This window comes from Pleurodeles waltl, chromosome 9, assembly GCF_031143425.1.
Source record: "Pleurodeles waltl isolate 20211129_DDA chromosome 9, aPleWal1.hap1.20221129, whole genome shotgun sequence".
Taxonomy (NCBI): Eukaryota; Metazoa; Chordata; class Amphibia; order Caudata; family Salamandridae; genus Pleurodeles; species Pleurodeles waltl.
The window spans coordinates 229,835,896-229,863,428 of record NC_090448.1 but is presented as its reverse complement, the minus strand read 5'-3'; the positions used below and the strand labels follow the sequence as shown (position 1 = coordinate 229,863,428).

Genomic DNA, 27,533 nt, shown 5'->3' with positions numbered 1-27,533 from the left:
ATCTAACCTTAGGCTTCTTCACAGGCTAGCAGGCTAGATAAATCTACCTTCTAACTCCACGTGTTAGCAACAGCAGCTCTAGTCAGAAATGTCAATTTGCTCATAGGACCTAGGCTAAGGTGAATAGATTCAATTCAGGTAAATCTATGTCCATCAGCCATCCAAATAAGCTTGAAATAGGAACAATATTCTACCATCGTCACATGCCACAATTTAATAGACCAGCAGCCATTACTCCACTGTGGCCAGCGTACACATTTTTTTGTTGTTGCTCAGTTCGGATTATCGGAGGTTCATGCTTTCTAAAATGCACGGGAATTGCTATGTTTTCTACTCAGAACACCATCTATGAACAAACTTAACAGTCCACCACAAAATGAGGATACACAGTAACAAAACAGCATTTTAACTCCTAGAACCCCTTTTTTCTGGGGCAAATTCTAGGCAATCCTCCTCATGTTACTCAGAACCTTATCCAACTTATATCTTCTCAAAAGCTATGCTACTTACGAGTCAGCACAGACTACATGTGGACATGGTTTGTGGTACATAATTTCTGCAGATTTATCTATGTTGTTTGACAGCTTGATAAGGTATCAAACAAGATAAATACGCAGAAACGGTATACAACAAACATACTTTTCAGTTTCTCCGGCGGCCAGTCAAACGATTGGATTTGTTCTAAGTTTCACATGCATTTCGTCCTACGCTCAAGTTACCTGTTTTTTTTTTTTATTGTTACCCTGCTGTATTTCAATATGCCAAAGCAAGTATCATCATAGGGCCGGTCACGAGGACCATGCATGTCCCACTAAAGGTACACAAGGTCCTATGTCTATATGAGAACAGTAAATTTTACAACTTTTTGCGTGGGGTAAACAGCCAGCAAGACGCTCCAAATCTTGGAGCTGGGTTTTTGTACTGCATGTGTGAGGTTCCAAGTTTTACTAACAGTTTTACTAACAGTTTTACTAACAGTTTTACTAACAGTTTTACTAACAGTTTTACTAACAGTAATTTGTAAAAGGTTTCATTCACAGAAAAATTCAACAAGGCAGGAAATCCCTAGGAGTATAAGACGGCACACACTCAGAAGTACCAAGATGTCCTACCATTTCACTGTCCATCTCATTGCTTGGTTCCTGGAGGCATGACAAATAAGTGAAAAAGGTTGTGAAACTTCATAAATCCAAAAGGTCCCTGGCTTTATCCCTCAGCATTGTCATGTGCAAATCAATTGAGTTTCTGTAACCTTCACTCCCTATATGAACCCTGTATATTAGCCCAAGTCATTCCATCATCTCATTCACTGATTTACTCAGTAGCCCCTCCCCCTATGTCTCACACGGCCCCTACTAGCAGTACTCGGATATCCATATCAACAAAGTCCATGCTGTTCTCAACTCTACCCATCTGCACTTCATATTTACAACTTAGTTCTTGCAAAAGCACTACTATATTGGTCTACTTTGGTATCATCAGATCTACATCCTATTTTATCTAACATGGTAGCAACCCTGGCTTAAGATGATATTCACTAGCATCCTCAGTATTCTATTGCCAGTATCTCAAATTATTCACACCAGATGCTCACAGATTCAGTATCAAGCAAGTTCCTCTGTCCCAGACATACTGTCTAATATGTTCACATGCTGTCTCTTAATTCCTTAATACAAAGGAATCAACCATCTATGTATACCTATAGGAATATGCCCATTTCACATGCCCATCCTTAATTATAAGAATATTATAGACTGATAATGATGTTATTTTCTTAAAATGTATCATGCACTTTTAATCCCCCCCTCAACTTCATCACAGCTCCTCCAAGTGGAATGCCCTAAAGATTTTGAAAACATGTTTTTGCCCCCATCCCGAAAGCAAGTGATCAACGAAAGATGGTTGTATTTGACTGAATGCAATGACTGTGCTCTTTTATTGAGAGTGTTATATAATGAAGTGGGATATGAAGTCAACAGCTTGAAGTGGTGCATAAAGGGTCTGAGGGACCACACATTAGAAAACTTAACTGTGCAGCTTGATGCACAGAGCATGGGAGAGTAATTCCAGGCACTGCACAATGTCAGTGATTAGAGGAAGAAGCAGTATAAATGCTTCCAGCACACAGCTAGTTCAGAGTTCCTGGTAGTGCTGTGTAAAACATTGGAAAGTGTTCCCTGACAGGGAAATGTGCTGTGTAAAGCATTAGGCAGGGTGTATCACGATATGCCTTGGTCGGCTTTAAACAATAGCTTGGAACATGCTCATTGTCCTCTGGAGGTTTACCTTAAGCACAGGATTCCTCCGCACACGCCAGTTGTTTTGAGTGTGTCCGAAGTCAGCTGATGGTGTCATACCCTGGAAATCTGAATAGCACTGGGGAAAGAAAACCAACTCCTTCTGCAATCTCCCTCACAATGAACCATGTCAAACAGACACCATCACAAACTCACATGGACCAACTAATTTATTACAATCACCAAATCTTTGTGTACAGCTTCCTATTCAAACCAGAGCATCACTAATGTGAAGCTATACAATCCACTTTGGTTCACGGCCAGAAAACCAGAACCATATTGAAATATAAAATAACGGCGCACTGTTAGTTGAGTTTAACCGAGCACATACATACCAATTCCAACACTACTGGATCTCTAGCCTTAATTTGCTTTATGTGAAACGTACAGAGACAATAACCTAAAATGATCATGAAAATAGAGGAATGCCACCTATCACCTTCACTTTGAAGCTGCTGTGAAAAACACTGTGGAAAGACAGCAGTTACAACTCCAGTTTAGAAAGATTCCATTTGAACTCTGAATCTAACAGAGCTCCTGTAACATCACGAAATGCAACCAAATTTAAATGGAAAGACCAAAACTATCAGAGTTCCATGACTTTTCTTTAAATGTTGTAACATCCACAAAGCCAGGTCCGCAACAATTTACACACACCACAATGCTGAGTCTGTTTCATCGGATCATACATGCAAATCAAAATCACCAACAAGAACAGGATGTAATGAAACACAAACCATTACAGATAACAGATTCCACATGCCTTTGCCTACTGCAGGATAGACAACAGCATCATACAGTTAAACAGAGTGGACTGCATAACATGGACATAATGTGATCCAGCATAACCAAAATAATGTGTTCTGTAATAAATCAGAATGGCACAGCTGTTGCAAGTAAACTGATGAACATGACTAACCAAACACCAGCCAATGTCTGAAAGGAAATAAGCTGAAAAAGACAGCACCTCCCCTCCCTCCCTGAAGTTGGATGAAGATAACAAAAGTGAGCGGAGTAAGTGGGAAGACAGGCTTAAAGCGTTTCCTGCAGCATGGAGGGTTTACTCAGTGTAGTGTCAAGCCTATGCTTCTATTGAGGTTACACTGTCCTCCAAAAGTATTACCGACTAAAATCTTTATGAAGTCGGCCCAATTAATCATCAGACTCAAGGCATTTTGGGGAAACCACAGTTTCTGCAGGAATATCTTACAAATTAATAATCATATTGCATCACTGTATGGCTGTCCAAGCCAACAACTGTGACAGCCTCAGCTAGATCTAATAAATAATAAGGCTAGTATATTACCTCACCAAATAACTGTTAAAATTAAGGGCTCTACAATGAAGGATTGATTTTCAATGAATTGTCTTCAATTACAGCCCCTTGAAACTCTTGTTAACCATCAATAAGGGAACCCAAAACTAAATCTCACCTCACTAAACTCACGGCCTGTAAAGCAGCTTCAAATCACACTGATTCACCACAAACCAACTAGAGCACAAGAAACATCATATACCTAGGTTAACTCTCAAACATTTCCTTGATACATTGAAGCAATAATCAAGAAAATCATAAATCAAGTTGATACAAAGTATTGCCAAACCACAAAAACAAAAGAAAACAGTATCTCATTGGGCCACTATTATCAACATGCCAGACTACAGCTACCAAAAACTTTAACACCTTAAATGAAAGGACAAAAAAAGATAAAAACATATCCCAAGTAACACAACAAATGATTGACAGACTGCTTAAAGTTGCAACCTTGACAACCTGAAAATATACACTTGAAAATTCTTACCAGAGACATTAAAGATGTAGATTCACAATTCAGCCTTACCAATGATCTTCAAATGTTAAGAATAATAGTTCTCACACAAGGGCAACAGTAATACTAGATTTCAAGAGTACTTCTAGATTATTAAACACACAATCTTGCATCTACACAAAAAACACACCCAACATTCCAACACAACAAAGGTACCTCACACAAACTTTGATCACTCTATCAAACATCAAACATATCACATGCATTTCCATTAACCCCATAATCAAGCTTCAAGAAATGAATTAAGATACAGAAAATAAGAAGAAATCTGCATATTCCAAATTCAACCAATAAACAATTTCAGAAACGCTGGTAATTTCAGTAAGCATAAGTTGGACACAAACAAGTCAAACTGAAAATGCACACCTCACAATATAAAACCAAACCTCATCCTTTTTGGAACGATTAGCAATTGTGACAGCCAAATACCACCAAACATAGATATGTAAAAAAAAAAGAAAATACACTAAACACATCTTAAATCTCCACTTAGAAAAACATTACCAGTGTCTGAATCCAACCTCGAATCACGGTCCAACTCTACAAACTAGACCCTGCACCTTCACCATTCATAAATACAAATATCAGAAGTCACACACAACTTAGGCTACAAACAACTCTTGCAGAAAAAATTCAAAGCACTGAAGGCTTAAGCAGCATGAAACAGAGAAAGGGTAACAGGGGGAGGGGAAAAGAGACATGTGTACTAAGTGTCCTAATACCACTTCTTGTCCGATATCACACAGGGCATGCCATTGACAGAACTCCAGGCACATTTATTACAGACATTTTATAATAGCTCAACGGAAAGAAATACTCATTTTTCACGTCACCCCTATAAGATAAGCAGTAGAACATTCTCCTAAGTCTTACAAAGATTGCCCAATTTAAAATGCTTGCACAAGTAAGGAAGAATATAAAACAGTTCTGCATGCTTAGTGTAAAAAGGCTTCCGCAACAAGAAGCTACTGGACTGAGCAAGTAGTAAGGGGTATTTTACAAGAACCTTTCCATGCTTCATAGGTTCTTCAATCACAGTTCATCATTTCGGAGCTTACAGAATGAGGAAACCTGAAAGGGTCTCTTCTGCTACACTGTAAGTGCGTCACAGAATTAAGCAGATTTTAAAACACAAGTGTTTTGACTTGAAACAGGAAAAAAATGGAAATCACACCAATTTCACTTCTTTGTACTGACCAGCAGACAATAAAAAATCTGCATTTAAATTCCATAATGCTCAGTGGGGGACAAAAGCAGGCAGAAAAAGCAGAACGTGGGCTTCAACTCCAAACCTCAAAGCAATACAGCCCATAATTAAGTCAACACACCACAGCAAAGAATGAAAACCAACAGGTGGACATCTAATGGCACCTCACTTACCTGAGCAACTCTGCCCTGTAACACATCAAAACAATTATGTCTAAATAGGAGGTTGATTTATAGAGAATCTACCTAAACAGCAACATATGGACAGATCCAGATGGTGAGGTGGGAAGGTCGTTCACTGTAAACTCCCATGCGTAAAGTGGAGGGTAAAAACTGAGGCTTGTGGAAAGAACATGTAGTCTCATGACAAACATGATAATGCTAAAAATGGTGAAAAATGCACAAAAATGACTATCAAAAGTACAGAATGGAACATGGGAAAGAACACCTAGAGTACTGACTTGCATGAAGGGCAAGGTAGACTGATTAATGGGGGTACTTGTAGAGCACTGCACTGCAATATAAATCAGCTCCAGCTGATTTACAAAGGAAGACATAGGGGGACATGGGTCAGAAGAAGTGTTTGTAGTTTCCTTCTACAGGTAACGGGTAACTAGTATGTTTAGTGTCAAGATAAGCAACATTAAACACCTATAAGGCTCTGGGCTACTTTTTTTCAAAATGTTCAAAAAAATGTCTTACCTCACTGATCTTTATTTCCTGCAGTTCTCTCTCAGCAGCAGTTAGTGGCGCAGGGGCAGAGCAGGATGACACATGCTTCTTATAACCTACCAGCGAGAGGTCTTCCTATATGATGGGTACACAGAAGCACACAGTTACTATCACAAATGTATATTTATTTCAAAATCCAAGTTATAATAGGTAACCTGTTGCATACCTATACTCATGGCAAGACCTCTCCTATAACCTTAAAATATGAAGTAGCCTATGATATACTTACTTTCCCTTCTATGTGCTTTAACGGTGTGCAATGGGCTGCTAATAAACTAAATGAAAGGCAAACAGGATATGAAAGGAGAACTGATAGCTTCTGTATTATCAGTAGTAAAAGCTTAAATCTTCAAGTGTGAAAAATAACTGATCATGGGCTGTATGCAACAGACCTCAATGTATATGCCTAATCTCCAAGAAGCACTACAAAGAAGGAAAAAAATGTGAGAAGGGGTGGGACTAAAACCCCAAAGCAGCCCTTGCAAGTGTTATCATAACTGTCCTCATATTGCGCAGAGCAACCAAGCCCAACCATATGAAAATAAGTTTAGGTTATGTAAGAAATTATCATGCCCACACTAGTTTTTGAAAAAAACTTGGCGTGCTGCTGCATTTTACAAACATTTTTCCACTTACACTTTAAAAGGCAGAATTATACCGATTCCCATGATCACCCAGTGACAAACACGCACAGTGCACAAGTTACTCACCTTGGGTAACAACTTGTAGTCTCTGGCAGAGACTATCTAGTTGCAGATTCCTTACCTTCGAATTACCCCTAGGCATCACACTGGATCTGGAAAATTTTCAAGAACAGTACCCCTGCGCGTCAACAAGGGGGGTGCTTTGTGTGGAGTCGTCTGCTTCATGTCAAAGGAAGTGACGTGCAGCGCCTATACAGGTGCCACCACAGCCCACTGATGTCAGTTTCATTTCACGACTTTCCACACCAATAGCGTGGAGCTATGCAGAATACTGACCACTGTTGTGGAAAACTAAGGCCCTCAAAAAGGGACAGCCCTTGCCCTAGAAATGTGTTCGCAGAGTGAGGAGGATAGGATGGGTGGGTCAGTAAAGAATCTGTGGCTAGATATAGTCTATATCAGATAAGAGGTTACCGCATGTAGGTAACTTGTTGATCTGACAGAGACTTCTAGCTGCAGATTTCTTACCTTAGAACAGATAGCTAAGCAATATCGCCTCGGAGGTGGGTCTTCAGAACAAATTCACACAAGAAAGTCCTTCAGAACCGAAGGAGTAAAGTGCCCATCTCGACAGGCCTGACTGTCGAGGCAGTAGTGCTTGGTGAACGTGTGCCGAGAAGTCCACAAAGCTGCCTGGAAGTGTCCAGGGCACGAACTCTGCATGCTAAGGTAGTGGTTGTAGCCTTATAGGTGTAATTAACCTGCAAACACTCAGGGAGCCGATTTTAGTGCTGAGTACGATCCACAGTAGATAGTTTGTGTCTGCAATGCCTGCCCTTTCTTCGCACCAACATACCCAACAAAGAGTTGGTCATCCACCCAGAACTCTTTTGTGTGATCTAGGTAGAACAACACCGCTCTTTTTGGGTCCAGTCAATGGAGTCGCTCCTTTTCCTTGGAGGAATGTGATGGAGAAAAAAATGCAGGCAGGGTGACTAACTGGCCTACATGAATGGGAGTGACAACTTTCAGCAGAAATGAAGCTCTAGTGCTAAGAACCAGCTTGTCTGGAAAGATGGCTAGGTATGGAAAGGTAGATGACAAAGCCTGGAGCTCTTTGATCCTCTTGTTGTCGCTACTTGGAAGGCTGTCTTAATGGTAAGGAGTCTGAGAGGACAGTTATGTAGGGGCTCAAAGGGAACACACATTAGAAATGCAAGTACGAGATTGAAGTCCCACTGAGGCATGATAAAAGGTGAAGGGGGAAACATGTCGGAGACCTTTCATAAACCAATCTGAAGGCAGATCACTGATCTGGCAACTGCAAAGGCTGAGATGGAAGGAAGACAACACTCTAAGGTGCCCAAAGCAGAGCCCTGCTGGGCAAGAGAATGACGAAAAAGAAGGACTGGCATGGGAAAGGGGGGGGCAGAGAGGGTCCATTTGCTTTCCTGCACACCATGCCACAAACTTGCCCCAGCAGCAGGTGTATGCTGTCTTGGTGGATGGACACTTGGCTGTCAAGATAACATTGCAGATTTCGGGCGGAAGATTAAAAGCTGTCAACCGCCTCCGCTCAATCTCCATGCAAGAAGGCGGGAGCATTCATAGGTTTGGGTTGGAGAGCCCTCCTTTGCTGCTGCAACAGAAGATCCTGCCAAAGAGGCAGCCTGATCGGAGGACTGATGGCCAATCTCAACACCTCGTGGTACCAAAATCTCCCAGCCCAGTCCGGAGCTACAAGGATGACTTGAGCCGGGTCGTTCCTAATCTTCTTGAGAACTCTGGGCAGGAGTGGTATAGGGGGAAAGGTATACAGGAGGCCTGAGCTCCACGCAAAATGATAATCGTCTCCGAGTGAAAGCCACCTTGGAATCTCCAGAACTGCAGACATTGCACATTCTCAATGGTAGTGAAAAGATCTAACCAAGGCTCTCACCATTGCTTAGAGACCTTGCACCACTTTCTGATGGAGACACCATTCATGGTCTGCTAGAGTTATGTGGATCTGAAGTGTGGCTAATCACTCATGACAGTATTCAGGCGCTGAGCAGGGTTAGCCTGAGAGGGGAGATCATCATGCCTCTCTCTTCTGGAAGAACCATGTCTTGAGTTCCAATGGAAGTCCATTAGGGAGGGGGAGGTCCTAAGGTGCTGCAGAATGTTGTTCTAAGTCTTACCTGTGAGGTGTGAGAGGGAGCATCGTACGCTTCCAGCATTCTTAGTGTGACTGTGGTGTGCTCTTGCCTGGCATGCACTTTGTAGGTTGGGAGAAGTGGAGGCGGTGGTTGAGGTATGCTGGGCTGGTGTTGTGGAGAACTTTGTAGGCATGGGCGGGTAGCTTGAACTTGCATGTTTCCTGGACTGGGAGACAGTGGAGACTGCTGAGCTGTGGAGACGAGGTTGTTTCGCAGGATGTTCAGGATGAGTCTGGCAGCGGCATTCTGGGTGATTTGTAGTTGGTGTAGAACATGGGCTAGGATTCCCAAGTAGAAGGCGGAGTGTCCAGCTCATTGAGTTCTGTATGTGGAAGGAGGATACTTACTGCTGAAGCTTTCTAATGACTGAGCTGTGGGAGAATGTTTCAAAAGCAATGGAGAGGTCGCAGAGATGTGTTGGCCTTTTCTCCTTGGTTGAGGATGCTTCTGGTGTCATCGCTGGCAGCAATAGCAACGAGGGCAGTTTCTGTGCTGTGGCTGGCGCGAACCCCAATCTGAGAGCTGCCTAGGAGTTGATGCAGTTCTAGGTGGTCTGTGAGTTGAGTGTTGATGGCTTTCTCCAGGACTTTAGCTGGAAAAGGCAGGAGCCAGATGGCTCTGTAGCTACTGAGGGTCTGCTGCTGGTTTCTTCAATAGGGTGTTGACTTCTACATTTTTCCAGCAAGATAGGAAGGCAGCAGTGGGTATGTAGGTGTTGATAGCTGTGGGTGCGGGGGAGATGACGCTTCTTCCAAGGTTGTGTATCAAGTGGGGGCATTGGTCTGAGGGGGCTCCTGAGTGGATGGTATTCAATAGGGTGGTAGTGTCTTCATTCTATTTGCTTAGCTGCTGTTTGGCGATGAGGGAGGTGTCCTGCTGGGTGCTCATAGCTTCAGCAGAGTTAGCCCACCCTGGTGTTCAGAGAGCCCACCAGGTGTTGAACCACCAGGGATATGCCCTGATGATCCAGCCACGTACAGAGGCGCAGGGCCTCTTGACAAAGAGTCCACGACCCCACCCACCGGGTTTGCTGCAGTACCACATGGGAGTGGTGTTTTTGTGAACACCTGTACTATCTTTCCTTTGGCGGAGGGCAGAAACTATTTTAAAGATAGTCGGATCGCCCAGAGCTCCAGTAGGTTGATGTGCAATCCGGATCCACCAGAAACCAGTTGGATCTCCACCTATCACAGATGGCTGCTTGGGGAAGAAAGAGGGGTCTGCCTCTGACCTAGTCACGGCTTGTTAAGCACCACTGCAGGTCCTCTGCAGTTCCCTCAGATCTGGACCATGCCAGAGAGATTCTCCTAATTCTGAGCCCACTGGAACTTCATGTCCCACTGCAGAGCCCAAATAAGCCAGTGTTCATGTATCACAAATAGGATGCAGGAGGCCATAAGACTAGCAGCCTCAGAGTCCGTCTCACAGAAACTCAGGAGAGAGGTTGAAACATCAGTATCACCAGCCTGAATATCCTGGACTCGCCATTTAGGAGGATAAGACTGAAACTGAACTGTTGTCAAGAACAGCTTTGATGAAAGGAAGTAAGTGATAGGGAGTAAAGTGTGACGCTGGCACACTGATAGTGAACGTCAGCGACAGGAGGGCCGACATAGTCCTTAAGTGGGAAAGGACTGCCTGGGACAAGCCCCCCCTTCAACAGCCAGTCATTGAGATAGTGAAAGAATGGTACCCCTGTTCTCTGCAGATGGCCTGCAACCACCACCATCGCCTTGGTGAACACCCAAAGGGCACTGCCAAGGTCAAAAGGAAGCACAGCAAACTGAAAGTGCTTGTGGCTCACTATGAACCACAGGTAAAAGTCTGTGGGCAGGCAGGGCGGGAGTTTGGAAATATGCGCCCAACGCCACCATCCAGTCCTCAGGGTCCAGGGCAGATAGGACTTGAGCAAGGGTGAGCATTTTGAACTTCTCCATTTTGAGGAAGGAATTGAGGTGGCGCAGGTATAGGATAAGATGAAGGCCTCCACCCTTTTTTGGACACCAGAAAGTAGCGAGAATAACAACCACAACCTACATCTGGTGTCATCACGCTCTCTATGGCTCCCGTGGTCAAGCGAGCTGCCACTTTCTGGATGAGGAAGGAGAAATGGTACTCTGTAAGACTGTTGCAAGTGCGTGGCATGGGTGAAGAGGTAGTTGAACAATCTAGATAACCCAGCGGTCTGATGTTTTTGACCTCCAGTGGTGCCGATGATGGCGTATCCTGCCTCCCACTGGTTGCCCATGGTTGGCTGGAGGGTGAACCAAAGAGGTTCGGACGGAGGGGTGGTGGACTGTCCCTACCTCTGGCTGCCTGGCCCAAAGGATCTGGGGGTACCATGTCCTCAAATTACAGAGGCTGTGAAGCCCTCATGCCATGGCCACAAACTGAGAAAAAAGCAGACTGGGGTTGGTGGGGGAGGCCATGGGAAGGCCCAATCTTGAAGCGTTCCAGCAATGAGCCCGCCTTGTCTCCGAAGTCCATCCGTAAACCTGTCCATAAGCAAGGATTGGACAACCCCGAAAAAGCCAGTCTTTCTCAGCCAGGTGTGGCGTCGTAAGGCCACTGATGAAGAAACCACTCTGCCCAGCGAGGCGGTCGTGTCCAGCCCCAAACTGATCATGAACTTGGCTGCATCTCTCCCATCTGCCATAGAATGGGAGAGTATGGCACAGGCCTCCTCCGGGATCATGGGTAGCACCTGCACTACTGTGAGGTGCATGTGATTATCAGCCCAAAAGGCATGTGGTGTTCATGGATCGCAGTGATAGGCTCGTGTAAGAAAACATTTTCTTGCCTAAGATGTCCAGTCTCTTGGATTCCCTATCCAGTGAGGTGGCAGGAAATATGCCAAGGTTTACACTGGAAGTGGAAGCTTGGGCTAACAAGCCATCCAGGGCAGGGTGTTATATGAGAAAACTAGGATCCTCTGGGGTGGGGCGATGATGGTGGTGGGCAACTGTCCTGTTCACAGGAACCCCTGTGCCGGACTGTGACCAGGTCCCAAGCAGGACATCTGTATGGCCTTCATTGAATGGGAGAGGCACAGCTGGGGGGGGTGGGGGTGGGGGTGGGGGTGGGGGTGGGGGCTACGGACTCAACCACCCTCCTCACCACCATAGCAAGAGATCTCTCCTCAATAGCCACAGTATACGAGGAAACCATGCCAGTATTACCTGGGGAGGTGTCCAGTTGACTGGTGTCTGTCGATTCCTCACACATGTCCTTGTTGGGATTTAGGGGCTAGGTATTTCTCATGGTCCAGTAGCCCTCCTAATCTTTCCCAAGTCCTAGCATGCAGGAATAGGGCTCAGGTGCTCGAGTCAGGTGACGCCCCCCCTCCCCCCTGGCGCTGGTGGGTGTCAGGAGTGCCAATATCAGGACTGGCATCAGGGAAGGTCAAGGTGGTGTGACCGGTACTGGGCCAGATATATCTGTGAAATCAAGGGGCCCAACTGGTGCCGGAGGGTGGACCCATCAGCAGGGAACCAGTAGGGGCCCCCCTTGAACACGCAGGGACCGAAGGCACACCAGTGGGGACATGGTCTCATACAATTCATGGACTGGGGGCACTAACGGCTCCTGGAAACTTGGGGTGGCGCCGGCCCAGGTGCAGGCCCAACCACGGAGCCAGGCCTTAAATGACAATGTTTCCTCACCTTGTCGGATTACTTCAACAGATGGGGTAAAGTCGAAGACCTGTTCAATTTCTTACTATTTTTCTTCTTGTAGGACTTACCCAAACACCCATATGACTTTGACTGTGATGAAGAACGATTGCTCCACGACCTATTCCGGGACCTTCCTCTCGATCATGATCGAGACTGTTCAAGCATTGCATTTCGACTGTCAAGGAGCTTGAGGGACCATTCCCTCAAGGCTTCGGGGTGCATGACGCAGCAGTCGACGCAAGTCTTCCAGCTCAAGGCACCAGAGGCAAACAAGATATGGGTCCGTCACTGACGTTTGTCAGTGACAGGCAATGCAGGATTTGAAGCCAGCTTTCCTAGTGGACATCCTTGCCACATCAAAGAGAAAGATCTGAAAAATGGCAACAAAACTCAGAAAAGGTCAAAAAAATGACTGGGGATAGCTCTCTCGATCTGCACTTACTGGCATAAACAGAAAAGAACTGATGTCAGCGTCCTGGGGTGGTGTCTATATAGGCACTGCGCACGTCCCTTACAGTGCTGACGCCACACTGAGCCACATGACGCCCCCTACAGCACGCATATGTACTGCTCATGAAACATTTCCGGATGTAGTCTGACAACTGGGTATAATTCAAGGTGAGGAATCTGCAGCTTGAAGTCTCTATCAGATATCTCAGACACTGACTAGATTTATTTACCACTTATCACTCCAGACATTTGCTAACAAACACAACTTTCAGCCTAGTTGCAATATGAGGTGTCTGCTATTGATTTAGGGCTTTGATTGCAAGATCAGTTTTCAGTTTTTGATTTTATTTTACAGTTACATTTGCTGTTCTCCCAGGCTACATCCATCTGTGACTACTGAATTAACCACACAGGTAGCCATCCTCCCAATGTCCACCACCCCTAACAAGGAAAAAAAACAGTGTGCAGTGAATAGTGTGACTTTACATCCTGGCTGGTCATCTTCAAATATTTAATTTAAGTTATAAACGGAAATATATATGTGTATGCGTATATTACCTTGTGGCACTCGCCACTAGGTAGTTATAGTTAGAACCATGTTTCCATAGAAAATTAATTTTTTGACTTTCCTAAATCTTTGGTGCCGTTTGACGAATTTTAACGAAACGTTCCCAAAAAAGTGTTGAAGTGATTCTTGTTGCACGTGGAAAGTTTCGGGATGATCTGGCAAGCTGGGGCTGAGAAAAAGGGGGTATCAAAAAAGTTTCATTTCACATGTTAATTCTCATGGTAGCTTTAGACAGAACTACAGCTCGAACCGCTGGACAGAATTACACCAAATTTGACAGAAAGATTGCTTCGGTACACAGATTGTGTTCTAGCTTATCTGGTGTAAATCTGTTCAGTAGTTTTTGAGAAATTAAAGGGAAAACGAATTTGCATATTTCTGAGCTCGGCGCCTTCGCAATTTTTTGCAAACATTTCACAACTTTTCACAAATGCTCATGCGAAAAGAAGTGCTATAATTGGCTAACCACAATCTGACTAGAAAGTTGCAGCCACCATTTTATTTCACAGGACATGGTCCCCTGGCCGAAAATCCTAAGTGAGCGAGGAATAAGGGGTCAAGATGAAGGTACCCTGACCCCAGGGATGTGATATAGGTCTGTTTTAGTGGCAAATTATGGGTTTAAAATAGTTTTGTGTCGCCATGCGCGATATTCGTGAAAATCCACAAATTAATCGCAAGATATTTGCAAATATGAAAACATTTGAAAGAAAAAACACAGACTCATTCATACACTAATTAATTCACTCCTATATGCACTCAGAGACTCATGTGCCCACTCACACACCCACTCACTCACTCATACACCCACTCAGGCTCACACACCCACTTTCCGACCCACTCAAACACTCATGCACCCACTCACTAGGTTCTGAATTTACTCGTAAAAAAAATAAAAAAATAAAACACAGAAATTCTGCAGTTATAGTTAAGAGTTACTTCAAACTATAACTTGCTCCTTTGCTATGCACGACTAATTACTCCACATATTACATCATTGATGAGATCTTGTATGGCATCTTTAATATTATTGCTGCAACATTTGTAATAAAATTATTGATAAGAAAACTGTGCATGGCGAAAGCGCGAGTTATAGTTACCTTAGGGCGCAAGTTATAGTTACTTCAAAGAACAAACTATAACTGCTGAATTTCTATAGTTTTGTACGAATAAATTCAGAACCTATAGAAAATGTCACTTACCCAGTGTACATCTGTTCGTGGCATGTTGCGCTGCAGATTCACATGCTGTGCTTTATCCTGCCATCTAGTGTTGGGCTCAAAGTGTTACAAGTTGTTTTTCTTCGAAGAAGTCTTTTCGAGTCACGGGACCGAGTGACTCCCCCCTTTCGGTTACATTGCGCTTGGGCGTCAACTCCATCTTAGATTGTTTTCCCCGCAAAGGGTGAGGTAGGAGTTGGTAAGTAAGGATACTAGAGGTGTCCATGCAATGGAGTACAAATGTATGTACATAGTGTGTATTAAAGGAATATTTATTTACATATTTACAATTTACATGCAACTAAAACAGCTACAGGCTCCCGGGGAGGTGGGAGGGCGCATTTGAATCTGCAGCGCAACATGCCACGAACAGATGTACACTGGGTAAGTGACATTTTCCATTCAATGACATTTGTAGCTGCAGATACACATGCTGTGCATAGACTACAAAGCAGTAATCTCCCCAAAAGCTGTGGTCCGCCTGTAGGAGTTGAAGTTGTCTGAAATAATGTTCTCAGTACAGCCTGTCCTACTGTGGCTTGTTGTGTTGATAACACATCTACACAGTAATGCTTAGTAAATGTATGGGGCATAGACCAGGTGGCTGCCTTACAAATCTCCGTCATCGGTATATTACCAAGAAAAGCCATTGTGGCGCCTTTTTTCCTATTGGAATGTGCCCTTGGAGTAATGGGTAATTCTCTTTTAGCTTTAAGGTAACAGGTCTTAATACATTTGACTATCCATCTGGCAATGCCTTGTTTGGATATAGGGTTACCTGCATGAGGTTTTTGGAAAGCTACGAACAATTGTTTTGTTTTTCGAAATAGTTTTGTTCTGTCAATGTAATACATTAGCGCTCTTTTAATGTCTAATGTATGCAATGCCCTTTCTGCTACTGATTCTGGTTGTGGAAAGAAGACTGGGAGTTCCACAGTTTGGTTTAGATGAAACAGTGATATGACTTTTGGTAAAAATTGTGGATTTGTAGGGAGAACCACTTTATGTTTATGTATCTGTATGAAGGGTTCTTGGATAGTAAATCCCTGTATTTCGCTAACTCTTCGTAGAGAAGTGATGGCTATTAGAAAGGCTACTTTCCAAGTCAAGAATTGGATTTGACAAGAATGCATGGGTTCAAATGGTGGACCCATGAGTCGTGTTAGTACAATATTAAGATTCCACGAAGGTACTGGTGGTGTCCTTGGGGGTATGATTCTTTTTAGTCCCTCCATAAAGGCTTTGATAACTGGGATTCTAAAAAGCGATTTTGTATGTGTAATCTGCAAATAAGCAGATATTGCAGTGAGATGGATTTTAATGAAAGAAAAAGCAAGATTTGCTTTTTGTAAGTGTAGTAAATAACTTACAATGTTTTGTATGGAGGCGTTTAGCGGCGTAATTTGATTAGCCTGGCAGTAGAAAACAAACCTTTTCCATTTATTAGCATAACAATGCATTGTTGTGGGTTTTCTTGCTTGTTTAATGACCAACATACACTCTTTTGAGAGGTTTAGATATCCGAATTCTAAGATTTCAGGAGCCAGATTGCTAGGCTGAGCAAAGCTGGATTCGGGTGCCTGATCTGTTGTTTGTGTTGTGTTAACAGATCTGGTTTGTTTGGTAGTTTGATGTACGGTACTACCGAGAAGTCCAACAGTGTAGTGTACCACGGTTGGCGAGCCCACGTTGGTGCTATGAGTATTAGTTTGAGTTTGTTTTGACTCAGTTTGTTGACCAGAAAAGGAATGAGCGGGAGAGGGGGAAAAGCATAAGCAAATATCCCTGACCAGCTGATCCATAGAGCATTGCCCTTGGACTGAGGGTGTGGGTATCTGGACGCTAAGTTTTGGCATTTTGCGTTTTCTTTTGTTGCAAACAGATCTATGTTTGGTGTCCCCCAGCGGTAGAAGTGATCTTTTAGAATTTGGGGATGTATTTCCCATTCGTGAGACTGTTGGTGATCTCGACTGAAATTGTCGGCTAATTGATTGTGAATGCCTGGTATATATTGTGCTATCAGGCGCATGTTGTTGTGAATTGCCCAATGCCAATTTTTTTGTGCTAGGATACACAGTTGTGACGAGTGCGTCCCCCCTGTTTGTTTAAATAATACATTGTTGTCATATTGTCTGTCTTGACAAGAATATGTTTGTGGGCTAGAAGGGTCTGAAAGGCTTTTAGTGCTAGAAAGACTGCTAGCAGTTCTAAGTCATTTATGTGAAGTTGTTTTTGTTGACTGTCCCATTGACCTTGTATGTTGTGATCGTTGAGGTGTGCTCCCCACCCAATCATGGAGGCGTCAGTTGTGATAATGGCGTGAGGTACTGGGTCTTGAAAAGGCCGCCTTTTGTTTACATTTACAGGGTGTTTTTGGCGATCTATCAACACTAGATCTTGGAGTTGACCCTGTGCCTGCGCCCATTGTTTTGCTAGGCACTGTTGTAAGGGCCGCATGTGTAGTCTTGTGTTTGGGACAATAGCTATGCATGAGGACATCAACCCTAGTAGTTTCATCACAAACCTGACCGTGTATTGTTGGTTTGGTTGCATGCTTGATTTTATATTTTGAAACAACTAGACTCTTTGTGGACTTGGAGTGGCAATTGCTCTTTGTGTGTTGAGTGTTGCTCCCAAGTATTGTTGTATTTGGGATGGTTGTAAATGTGATTTTTGGTAATTTATAGAAAACCCTAATTTGTGCAGAGTATCTATTACATATTGCGTGTGAATTTGACATTGTTGTTGAGTGTTGGCTTTTATTAGCCAATCGTCTAGATATCGGAATACGTGCAAGTGATTTCTCCTTATATGAGCTGCTACTACAGCTAGGCATTTTGTAAATACCCTGGGGACCGTTATTCCGAATGGCAACACTTTGAATTGGTAATGTTTGCCTTGTATTACAAACCTGAGGTATTTCGTGTGAGATGGATGGATGGGTATGTGAAAATACTCATCTTTTAGATCCAGTGTTGTCATGTATTTCCCTTGTTTTAGTAAAGGGACTACATCCTGTAGTGTTACCATGTGGAAATGATCTGATTTGATGAAGAGATTCAGTGTTCTGAGATCTAAAATAGGCCTTAACGGTTTGTCTTTCTTTGGGATGGGTAAATACAGGGATTAAACCCCTGTTCCTCTCTGGTGATAAGGTACCAGTTCTATGGCTTCTTTTGCTAGTAGTGCTTGGACTTCTATTTGTAATAGGTCTAAGTGTTGTATTGACATACTGTGCGTTCTTCATCTGGAGGGAATCTTGTGAACTCTATGCAGTAACCATGCTGGATAACTGATAGAAGCCACATGTCTGTGGTAATGTGTTGTCAATTGTTGTGGTATTTTGTTAATCTCCCCCCCACTGGTGATATGTGTTTGGGAAGTGTGACATTGAAGTCACTGCTTGCTACCAGGGGTCTGCTTGGCAGGCTGGAATTTCCCTCTTCCTCTTGGGAACTGTCCTCTGTAGGAACCACGAAACCCCCCTCTCTGGTACTGAGACTGGTAAGTGGGTTTTGTTTGGGAGGTGGGTGGTTCTGAGGGTTGCTGTCTAAACCCTCCCCTAAATTGTGGTTCCTAAATGTTCCCCTGTATTGAGAGGAGTAGAGCGCGCCCATGGCTTTGGCTGTGTCCTTTTTCATTTTTTCTATTGCGGTATCCACTTCCGGGCCGAATAGTTGATGTTGATTAAACAGCATATTCAATACCGCCTGCTATATTTCTGGTTTAAACCCAGAACTTCGCAGCCATGCATGCCTTCTAATTGTTACTGCTGTATTTACAGTTTGTGCCGCTGTATCAGCAGAGTTTAGTGCAGAGCGGATCTGGTTGTTTGATATGGCCTGTTCTACTTCAACCACTTGTTGGGCATGTTTTGGATGCTCTTTGGGGAGGTGCTGGATGAGGTCTTGCATCTCGTCCCAGTGTGCTCGGTCGTAGCGGGCAAGGAGGGCTTGTGAGTTGGCAATTCGACACTGATTGGCTGCTTGCAATGCCACTCTTTTCGCTGCCGTGTCGAATTTACGACTTTCCTTATCAGGGGGTGGCGCATCCCCTGATGACTGTGAATTAGCCTGTTTTCTTGCAGCCCCCACAACCACGGAGTCTGGAGGGAGCGGTTGTGTAATTAACACAGGGTCTGACGGGGGCGGTTTATATTTCTTCTCGACCCTTGGCGTGATGGCTCTCCCTTTTACTGGTTCTTGGAAAACCTGTTGTGCATGTTTAAGCATGCCCGGTAACATTGACAGGCTTTGATATGATGCATGCGTGGATGCCAGAGTGGTAAACAGGAAGTAATCTTCCACTGGTTCTGACTGCATTGTTACATTGTGAAATGTCGCTGCTCAGGCCAGTACCTGCGTGTAGGACGTACTGTCCTCTGGCGGCGAAGGTTTTGTCGGATAACACTCTGGACTGTTGTCCGAAACTGGTGGGTCGTATAGATCCCAGGGGTCCGCATCGTCTTGAGTCATCCCAGTATGTGTGGGTGACTGTGCCATTGGTGTACCCACTGGTGACAACTGTGGTGATTGAAGTGGGGACGTTTGTGGTGAGAATTGTGGGGGTGGTGACCTTTCTCTAACCACTTTGGCTTTTGGTTGCATCTCCGTCTCGTGAAAAGCCAGTTTTCTTTTGGACTTGAGCGGAGGGATGGTTTGTATCTTCCCTGTGTGTTTCTGGATTTCTAGCCTTTGCTGAGTTTGATCATGCTCTTCTAAATCCAGTTCCTGCTCAAATCTGTGCTTTTCTTTGAGCTGCAGAGAGAGCCCCTGCTCTTCCGTGTAGGACGTCTTTTTCTGCTCCGAAGCCGTTTTTTTGGTATCGAAACCCCGATGGAGATTGTCGGTTTTGGTTCCGAGTGGCTTTTTCGAGGTTTACTCGACTATTCGATGCCGACTCTTTTCAGTGCCGGTTTCTCAACCGGAGTCGGAAGTCTTCGGCACTAGTTTGGCCTTTTTCGGTGCCGATGTTACTTGGTCACCGTCTTCTGTGGGTTGAGCCATGGCCTTCCGGCAGTGGCGTCCCCAAGGCCTTTTGTTTCTTGACCTGACCTTGGGTGTGGGACGGGGCAGGTGTACTCACTTTTTGTGCCGCCGTCGGTCGTCGATCCCTGGCGGATTCATCCAAGTCCGAACCCTGGATGGATATCCGCATCTCTTCTTCTTCGGTGTCGAGATGTTGTGACTGTTTCAACGCCATCTTTAACCGTCTTGCGTGTCGATCTCTTAAGGTCTTCTTGGATCTAAACACTCTGCAGGCCTCACAAGTATCCTCTCTGTGTTCGGGCGATAAACACAGGTTACAGACCCGATGCTGGTCTGTGTAATGATACTTGGCGTGGCTCTTCGGACAGAAACGGAAAGGGGTCCGGTCCATTAGTTCTTTGTTGACGGGTGTGGTCAGGCCAACCAGGCCTTGGTTAAGTGTGGAAGCCCCGATGGGCCGCCTAAGCGGTCTTGTTGTCGGTGCCGATGTGATGAACTAAACCGGTCCCGAATGCGAACAATACCAACGAATTCCGATGATTTTCTAAGTTTCCCCGATTAGAATTACGGCGCGAAGAGGAACACGTGCGAACCCGATGGCGGAAAGAAAACAATCTAAGATGGAGTCGACGCCCATGCGCAATGGAGCCGAAAGGGAGGAGTCACTCGGTCCCGTGACTCGAAAAGACTTCTTCGAAGAAAAACAACTTGTAACACTCCAAGCCCAACACTAGATGGCAGGATAATGCACAGCATGTGTATCTGCAGCTACACATGCCATCGAACACACATATATATATATATATATATATATATACACACACACACACACACACACACACACACACACACACACACACACGTACGTTACTTGCCCAGTAGACATCTGTTTGTGGCATGTAGTGCTGCAGATTCAAATGAGTTGCATAAGACCGCCATCTAGTGTTGGGCTCGCAGTGTTACAAGTTGTTTTTCTTCGAAGAAGCTTTCTATGCATATCTCTTCCGACATCTAGTGTTGGGCTCGGAGTGTTACAAGTTGTTTTTTCTTCGAAGAAGTCTTTTCGGAGTCACAGGATCGAGTGACTCCTCCTCTCAGTTACAGTGCGCATGGGCATCAACTCCATAGTTAGATTATTTTCCCGCAAAGGGTGAAGGAAGGAGTGATAGAGTTATAAGAATATAAAGAGATGTCCATGCAAATGTAAATGTAAATGTATATACATATGTACAAATGTTAAAGTTGAATGACTATAGGCTTCAGGGGAGGATGCATGTGAATCTGCAGCACTACATGCCACGAACAGATGTACACTGGGTAAGTGACATTTTCCATTCAATGGCATGTGTAGCTGCAGATACACATGCTATGCATAGACTCCAACGCAGTTAGTCCTCCCAAAAAATAGCGGTGGCTTGCCTGTAGAAGTTGAAAGTTGTTTGAAATAGTGTTCTTAATACAGCCTGGCCTACAGTAGCCTGTTGCTGTGAGAAAACATCAACAGAATAGTGTTTTGTAAATGTATGAGGAGTTGACCATGTGGCAGCTTTACATATATCAGCCATTGGTAGGTTTCCTAAAAATGCCATTGATGCACCTTTCTTTCTTATAGAATGTGCTCTAGGAGTGATTAAACGTTTTCTCTTTGCTTTGATGTAGAATGTTTGGATGTATCTAACAATCCATCTTGCTAAGCCTTGTTTATTTAGATATAGGATTACCTTTATGTGGATGTTGAGAGGCAACAAAAAGTTGTTTTGTTTTTCTAAAATATTATGTTCTGTGAATGTAGTACATAAGAGCTCTTTTGAGATCTAAGGTATGAAGAGCTCTTTCTGCCACATAGTCTGGCTGTGGAAAGAAGACTGGCAATTCAACTGTTTGGTTGATGTGAAAAGGATATACTACTTTTGGTAGAAATTATGGATTTGTCCTAAGTACAACTTTATGTTTGTGTACTTGGTAGAAAGGTTCTTCAAGTATGAACGCTTGTATTTCACTAACTCTTTGTAAAGAAGTAATAGCTACAAAAGGTGGGCCCATAGGTCTGATAAGTACGATATTTAAATTCCAGGACGGAACAGGTGGTGTTCTGAGTGGAATAATGTGTTTAAATCCTTCTATGAAGGCTTTAATAATAGGAACTCTGAATAGAGAAGTGTGTTGAATAGTTTGTAAATAAGCAGATATTATAGTAAGGTGGATTTTGACGGATGAGAAAGCTAAATTAGATTTCTGCAAATAAAGTAAATAGCATAGAATATATTGCATAGATGCTGTAAGTGGTTCAGTGTTTTTAGATTGACAGTAGTAGACAAATCATTTCCACTTGTTTGCGTAACATTGTCTAGTAGTAGGTTTACATGCTTGTTTAACTACTTCCATACATTCTGATGGAAGCTTTAGGTAACCAAATTCTAAGACTTCAGGAGCCAAATCGCCAGATTGAGAGCATTTGGGTCTGGATGCCTTATTTTACCTTTGTTCGGTGTTAACAAGTCTGGTCTGTTTGGGAGTTTGGAATGAGGTACTACAAACAGATCTAGGAGTGTTTTGTACCAATGCTGAGGTGCCTACGTTAGGGCTATGAGTATCATGGTGAGTGATGTTTGATGTAGTTTGCTGACCAGAAAGGGAAGGAGTGGGAGAGGGAGAAAAGCGTAAGCAAATATCCCTGACCAATTGATCCATAGAGCATTGCCCTTGGATAGGGCATATGGGTGTCTAAATGCGAAGTTTTGGCATTTTGCGTTTTCACTTGTTGCACATAGGTCTATTCCTGGTGTCCCCCACTTTTGAAAGTACTTTTGAAGTACTTGGGGGTGAATCTCCCATTTGTGAGTTTGTTGGTGATTCCTGCTTAGGAGATCTTCCAGCTAATTGTCTATCCCTATGTTTTGTGCTAACAGATGAATGTGATTGTGAATTGCCCATTTCCATATTGTTTGGGCTAGTAGGGACAGTTGAGAAGAATGTGTTCCGCCCTGTTTGTTGAGGTAATACAACGTTGTAATGTTATCTGTTTTTATTAGAACAGTCTTCTGTTTGAGAAGAGGTTGAAACGCTTTTAGGGCAAGAAATACAGCTAATAATTCTAGGTGGTTTGTGTGAAACTGTTTCTGTTTGGCATCCCATTCCCCTTGAATGGTATGATTGTTGAGATGAACTCCCCAACCTACCATGGATGCGTCTGTTGTGATTATGGTCTGAGGCAAAGGGTCTTGAAATGACCGCTCCTTAATTAGATTGCTAATATTCCAACATTGAAGGGACATATGTGTTTGCCGGTCTATTAACACTAGATCTTGAAGTTGACCGTGTGCCTGAGACCATTGTTGTGAGAGGAACTGTTGTAAGGGCCTCATGTTTAGTCTTGCATGTGGAACTATAGCTATGCTAGATGCCATCATCCCTAGAATTTTCATGATGAATCGTACACTATATTGTTGATTTGGCTGCATTTGTGGTATGCGCCTGCTCTTCCTCCATGACGCCGAGATGTTCAATGCTATTGTACACCATTTCTAGTCTTCAGGCCCTGCGATTTCTTATGGTCTTCTTCGATCGAAACAGTCGACAGGCTTCGCAGTCTTCCTCTCGATGGTCCGGAGAAAGGCACAAATTACAAACCAGGTGTTGATCTGTATATGGGTACTTTGTGAGCACCGAGGGTAGAATCGAAATGGAGTCCGATCCATCAGGCTTTCCACGTGGTAGGCCCGAACAGGCCAGAGTCAAGTGCATCTGCCCCGAAGGGCGAAATTCAGATTCAGACAGTACTACTGGTTTGATGCTAGATGGGAAACGCGATCGAAACAATACCGACGAATAACTAGGTTTTCCAATTCAAATTCTTGGAGCGACAGGAAACATGTCTGAACCCTACTGCGGAAAGAAAACAATCTAACTATGGAGTCGATGCCCATGCACACTGTAACCGAGAGGAGGAGTCACTCGATTCTGTGACTCCAAAAATACTTCTTCAAAGAAATACAACTTGTAACACTTCGAGCCCAACACTACATGTTGGAAGAGATATGCATAGCATGTGTATATGCAGCTACACATGCCATTGAACACATATATATATATATATATATATATATATGGAAAATGTCACTTACCCAGTGTACATCTGTTTGTGGCATGAGACGCTGCAGATTTACATGCTGTGCATAATCCTGCCATCTAGTGTTGGGCTCGGAGTGTTACAAGTTGCTTTTCTTCTAAGAAGTCTTTGAGTCACGAGACCGAGGGACTCCTCCCTTTCGGCTTCATTGCGCATGGGCGTCGACTCCATCTTAGATTGTTTTCTTTCCGCCATCGGGTTCAGACGAGGCTTCCAGAGAGGAGGGAAGGTGCATCTGAATCTGCAGTACTACATGCCACGAACAGATGTCTACTGGGTAAGTAACATTTTCCATTCAATGGCATGTGTAGCTGCAGATACACATGCTTTGCATAAATTGACAAGCAGTCCCCTCCCAAAATAAGCAGTGGCTAGCCTGTAGGAGTTGGATAAGTTTGAAATAGTGTTTTAAGCAGTGCTTGAACAACATTTGCTTGTTGGCGAGATAACACATCCACACAGTAGTGTTTAGTAAATGTGTGTGGTGTGGACCATGTGGCTGCTTTGCATATGTCTGCCACTGGAAAGAAGCCTAGTAATTCTACTGACTGATTGATGTGAAATGATGAAACTAGTTTAGGTAGGAATTTTGAGTTTGTCCCAGGTACTATTTTATTTTTGTGAATTTGGAAGAAAGGTTCTTCTAAAGTGAATGCCTGAATTTCATTAACACTTCTTAAGGAAGTGATTGCTACTAGGAAAGCAACCTTCCATGAGAGAAATTGAAGAGTGCAAGAATGCATGCATTCAAATGGTGGACCCATAAGCCTTGTGAGCACAATATTAAGATTCCAGGCAGGAGCTGATGGAGCTCTAGGTGGAATAATTCTTTTAAGGCCTTCCATAAAAGCTTTTATGACAGGAATCCTAAAGAGAGAAATATGCTGTGTGTTTAGTCGGTAAGCAGCCATTGCTGTTAAATAAATTTTAATAGATGAATATGCAAGATTTGCTTTTTGTAAATGAAGCAAGTATCAGACAATATCCTGTACTGATGCTTAAAGTGGATCAATGTTTTTGGGTTGACAGTAATATACAAAACATTTCCATTTAGCTGCACAACACGGTCTGGTTGTAGGCGTACGTGCTTGTTTTAGAGTGTCCATACATTCTGTTGGAAGCTGTAAACCCAGATGCTATGAACTCAGGAGCCAAATCGCCAGGTTGAGCATAATGGGATTAGGATGCCTGATTTGATCTTTGTTTTGAGTTCATAGATTTAGTCTGTTTGGGAGCTTGTGATGTGGTACTACAGACAGATCCAAAAGTGTTGTGTACCATTGTGGACATGCCCACGTGGGAGATACGAGTATGTGTAGGAAGTTGGCTCTGTATATACTATTTCAAAGTAAGAAATAGTGTGGACAGAGTCCAAGGGTTCCCCTTAGAGGTAAGATAGTGGCAAAAGTAGATAATTCTAATGCTCTATCTTGTGGTAGTGTGGTCGAGCAGTAGGCTTATCAGAGGGTGGTGTTAAGCATTTGTTGTACACACACAGGCAATAACTGAGGAACACACACTCAAAGACTTACTCCAGGCCAATAGGTTTTTATATTGAAAAATATATTTTCTTAGTTTATTTAAAGAACCACAGGTTCAAGATTTACATCAAACACTTTAAATGTAAGGTACTTCACTTAGATACTTTAGTAACTTTGAATGGAAACAATATCATGTACAGTCTTTGTAAAAATGGCAATAAGCTATTTTCAAAGTGGACACAATGCAAAAACCAACAGTTCCTGGGGGAGGTAAGTAAAGGTTAGATTAGTAGGTAAGTAAAACACTTACAAGTCTCAGTTCTGGGGCGTAGGCAGCCCACCGTTGGGGGTTCAAGGTAACCCCAAAGTTACCACGCCAGCAGCTCAGGGCTGGTCAGGCGCAGAGGTCAAAGAGGTGCCCAAAACACATAGGCGCCTATGGAGAACAGGGGTGCTCCGGTTCCAGTCTGCCAGCAGGTAAGTACCTGCTTCCTCGGGGGGCAGAGCAGGGGGGTTTTGTAGAGCACTGGGGGAGGGGAGGGAAGTAGGCACACAAAACACACCCTCAGCAGCACAGGGGCAGCCGGGTGCAGTGTGCAAAGCGGGCGTCAAGTTTTGTATAGGTTTCAATGGAGGGACCCGGGGGTCACTCTAGCGGTGCAGGAAGGCACAGGGGGGGGGCTTCTCAGGACAGCGACCACCTAGGCAAGGCAGAGGGTCGCCAGGGGTCACTCCTGCATCAAAGTTCGGTTCCTTCAGGTCCTGGGGGCTGCGGGTGCATTGTTGGTTCCAGACATCGGGTCCCTTGTTACAGGCAGTCGCTGTGGGGGCTCAAGAGGTCGTCTCTGGTTACTCACGGGCTTGCAGTCGCCAGGGAGTCCTCCCTGAGGTGTTGGTTTTCTGCAAGTCGAGCCGGGGGCGTCGGGTGCAGAGTGTAGAGTCTCACGCTTCCGGCGGGAAACGTGAAGTCCTCGGAAGTTGCTTCTTTGTTGCAAAGAAGTAGCTGGTTTTGAACAGGGCGGCTGTTCACAGGAGTTTCTTGGTCCTGTAGTCCAGGGCAGTCCTCTGAGGCTTCAGAGGTCGCTGGTCCCTGTCGGATGCATCGCTGGAGCAGGTTTTCTAAGGTGGAGACAGGCCGGTAGGGCCAAAGCAGTTGTCGTCTTCCTCCTTCTCTGCAGGCTTGTAGGTCAGCAGTCGTCCTTTATTCAGGTTGCAGGAATCTAATTTACTGGGATCTGGGGTGCCCCTAAATACTGAATTTAGGAGTGTGTTTAGGTCTGGGAGGGCAGTAGCCAATGGCGACTGTCATTGGGGGTGGCTACACCCTCTTTGTGCCTCCTCCCTGTGGGGAGGGGGGCACATCCCTAATCCTATTGGGGGAATCCTCCAAAACCAAGATAGAGGATTTCTAAAGGCAGGGGTCACCTCCGCTCAGGGGCTGTCCTGACTGGTGGGTGACTCCTCCTTGTTTTTCTCATTATCTTCTCTGGATTTGCCGCCAAAAGTGGGGTCTGTGTCCAGGGGGGCGGGCATCTCTGCTAGCTGGAGTGCCCTGGGGCATTGTAACACGAAGCTTGAGCCTTTGAGGCTCACTGCTAGGAGTAACAGTTCCTGCAGGGGGGGAGGTGTTAAGCATCTCCACCCAGTGCAGGCTTTGTTTCTGGCCTCAGAGAGCACAAAGGCTCTCACCCCAGAGGGTCAGAAACTCATCTCTCAGCAGCAGGCTGGCACAGACCAGTCAGTCCTGCCCTGAAGGATTGGGTAAAATACAGGGGCATCTCTAAGATTCCCTCTGTGTGCATTGTTTTAATAAATTCAACACTGGCATCAGTGTAGGTTTATTGATACCAAACTTCCCAGTATTCCGTGTAGCCATTATGGAGCAGTGGAGTTTGTTTCCGACAAACTCCCAGACCATATACTTAACATAGCCACATTGTACTTACAATGTCTAAGAATAGACTTACACTGTAGGGGCATATTGCTCATGCAGCTATGCCCTCGCCTGTGGTATAGTGCACCTGCCTTAGGGATGTAAGGCCTGCTAGAGGGGTGACTTACCTATGCCACAGGCAATATTTTGTGGGCATGGCATCCTGTGGGGGATGCCATGTCGA

General features: G+C 44.3%; 1 protein-coding gene across 2 annotated transcripts in view; it reads right to left on the bottom strand.

Moving 5' to 3' along the window:
• Positions 1–27,533, bottom strand: part of TWF2 (twinfilin actin binding protein 2) — a 240,287-nt gene that overhangs the window by 79,502 nt on the left and 133,252 nt on the right. For both annotated transcript variants that reach the window (XM_069206605.1, XM_069206606.1), the window contains one exon: positions 6,035–6,139. In XM_069206605.1, coding sequence (XP_069062706.1) covers positions 6,035–6,139 — 105 coding nt within the window. The remainder of the gene's footprint in view (positions 1–6,034; positions 6,140–27,533) is intronic.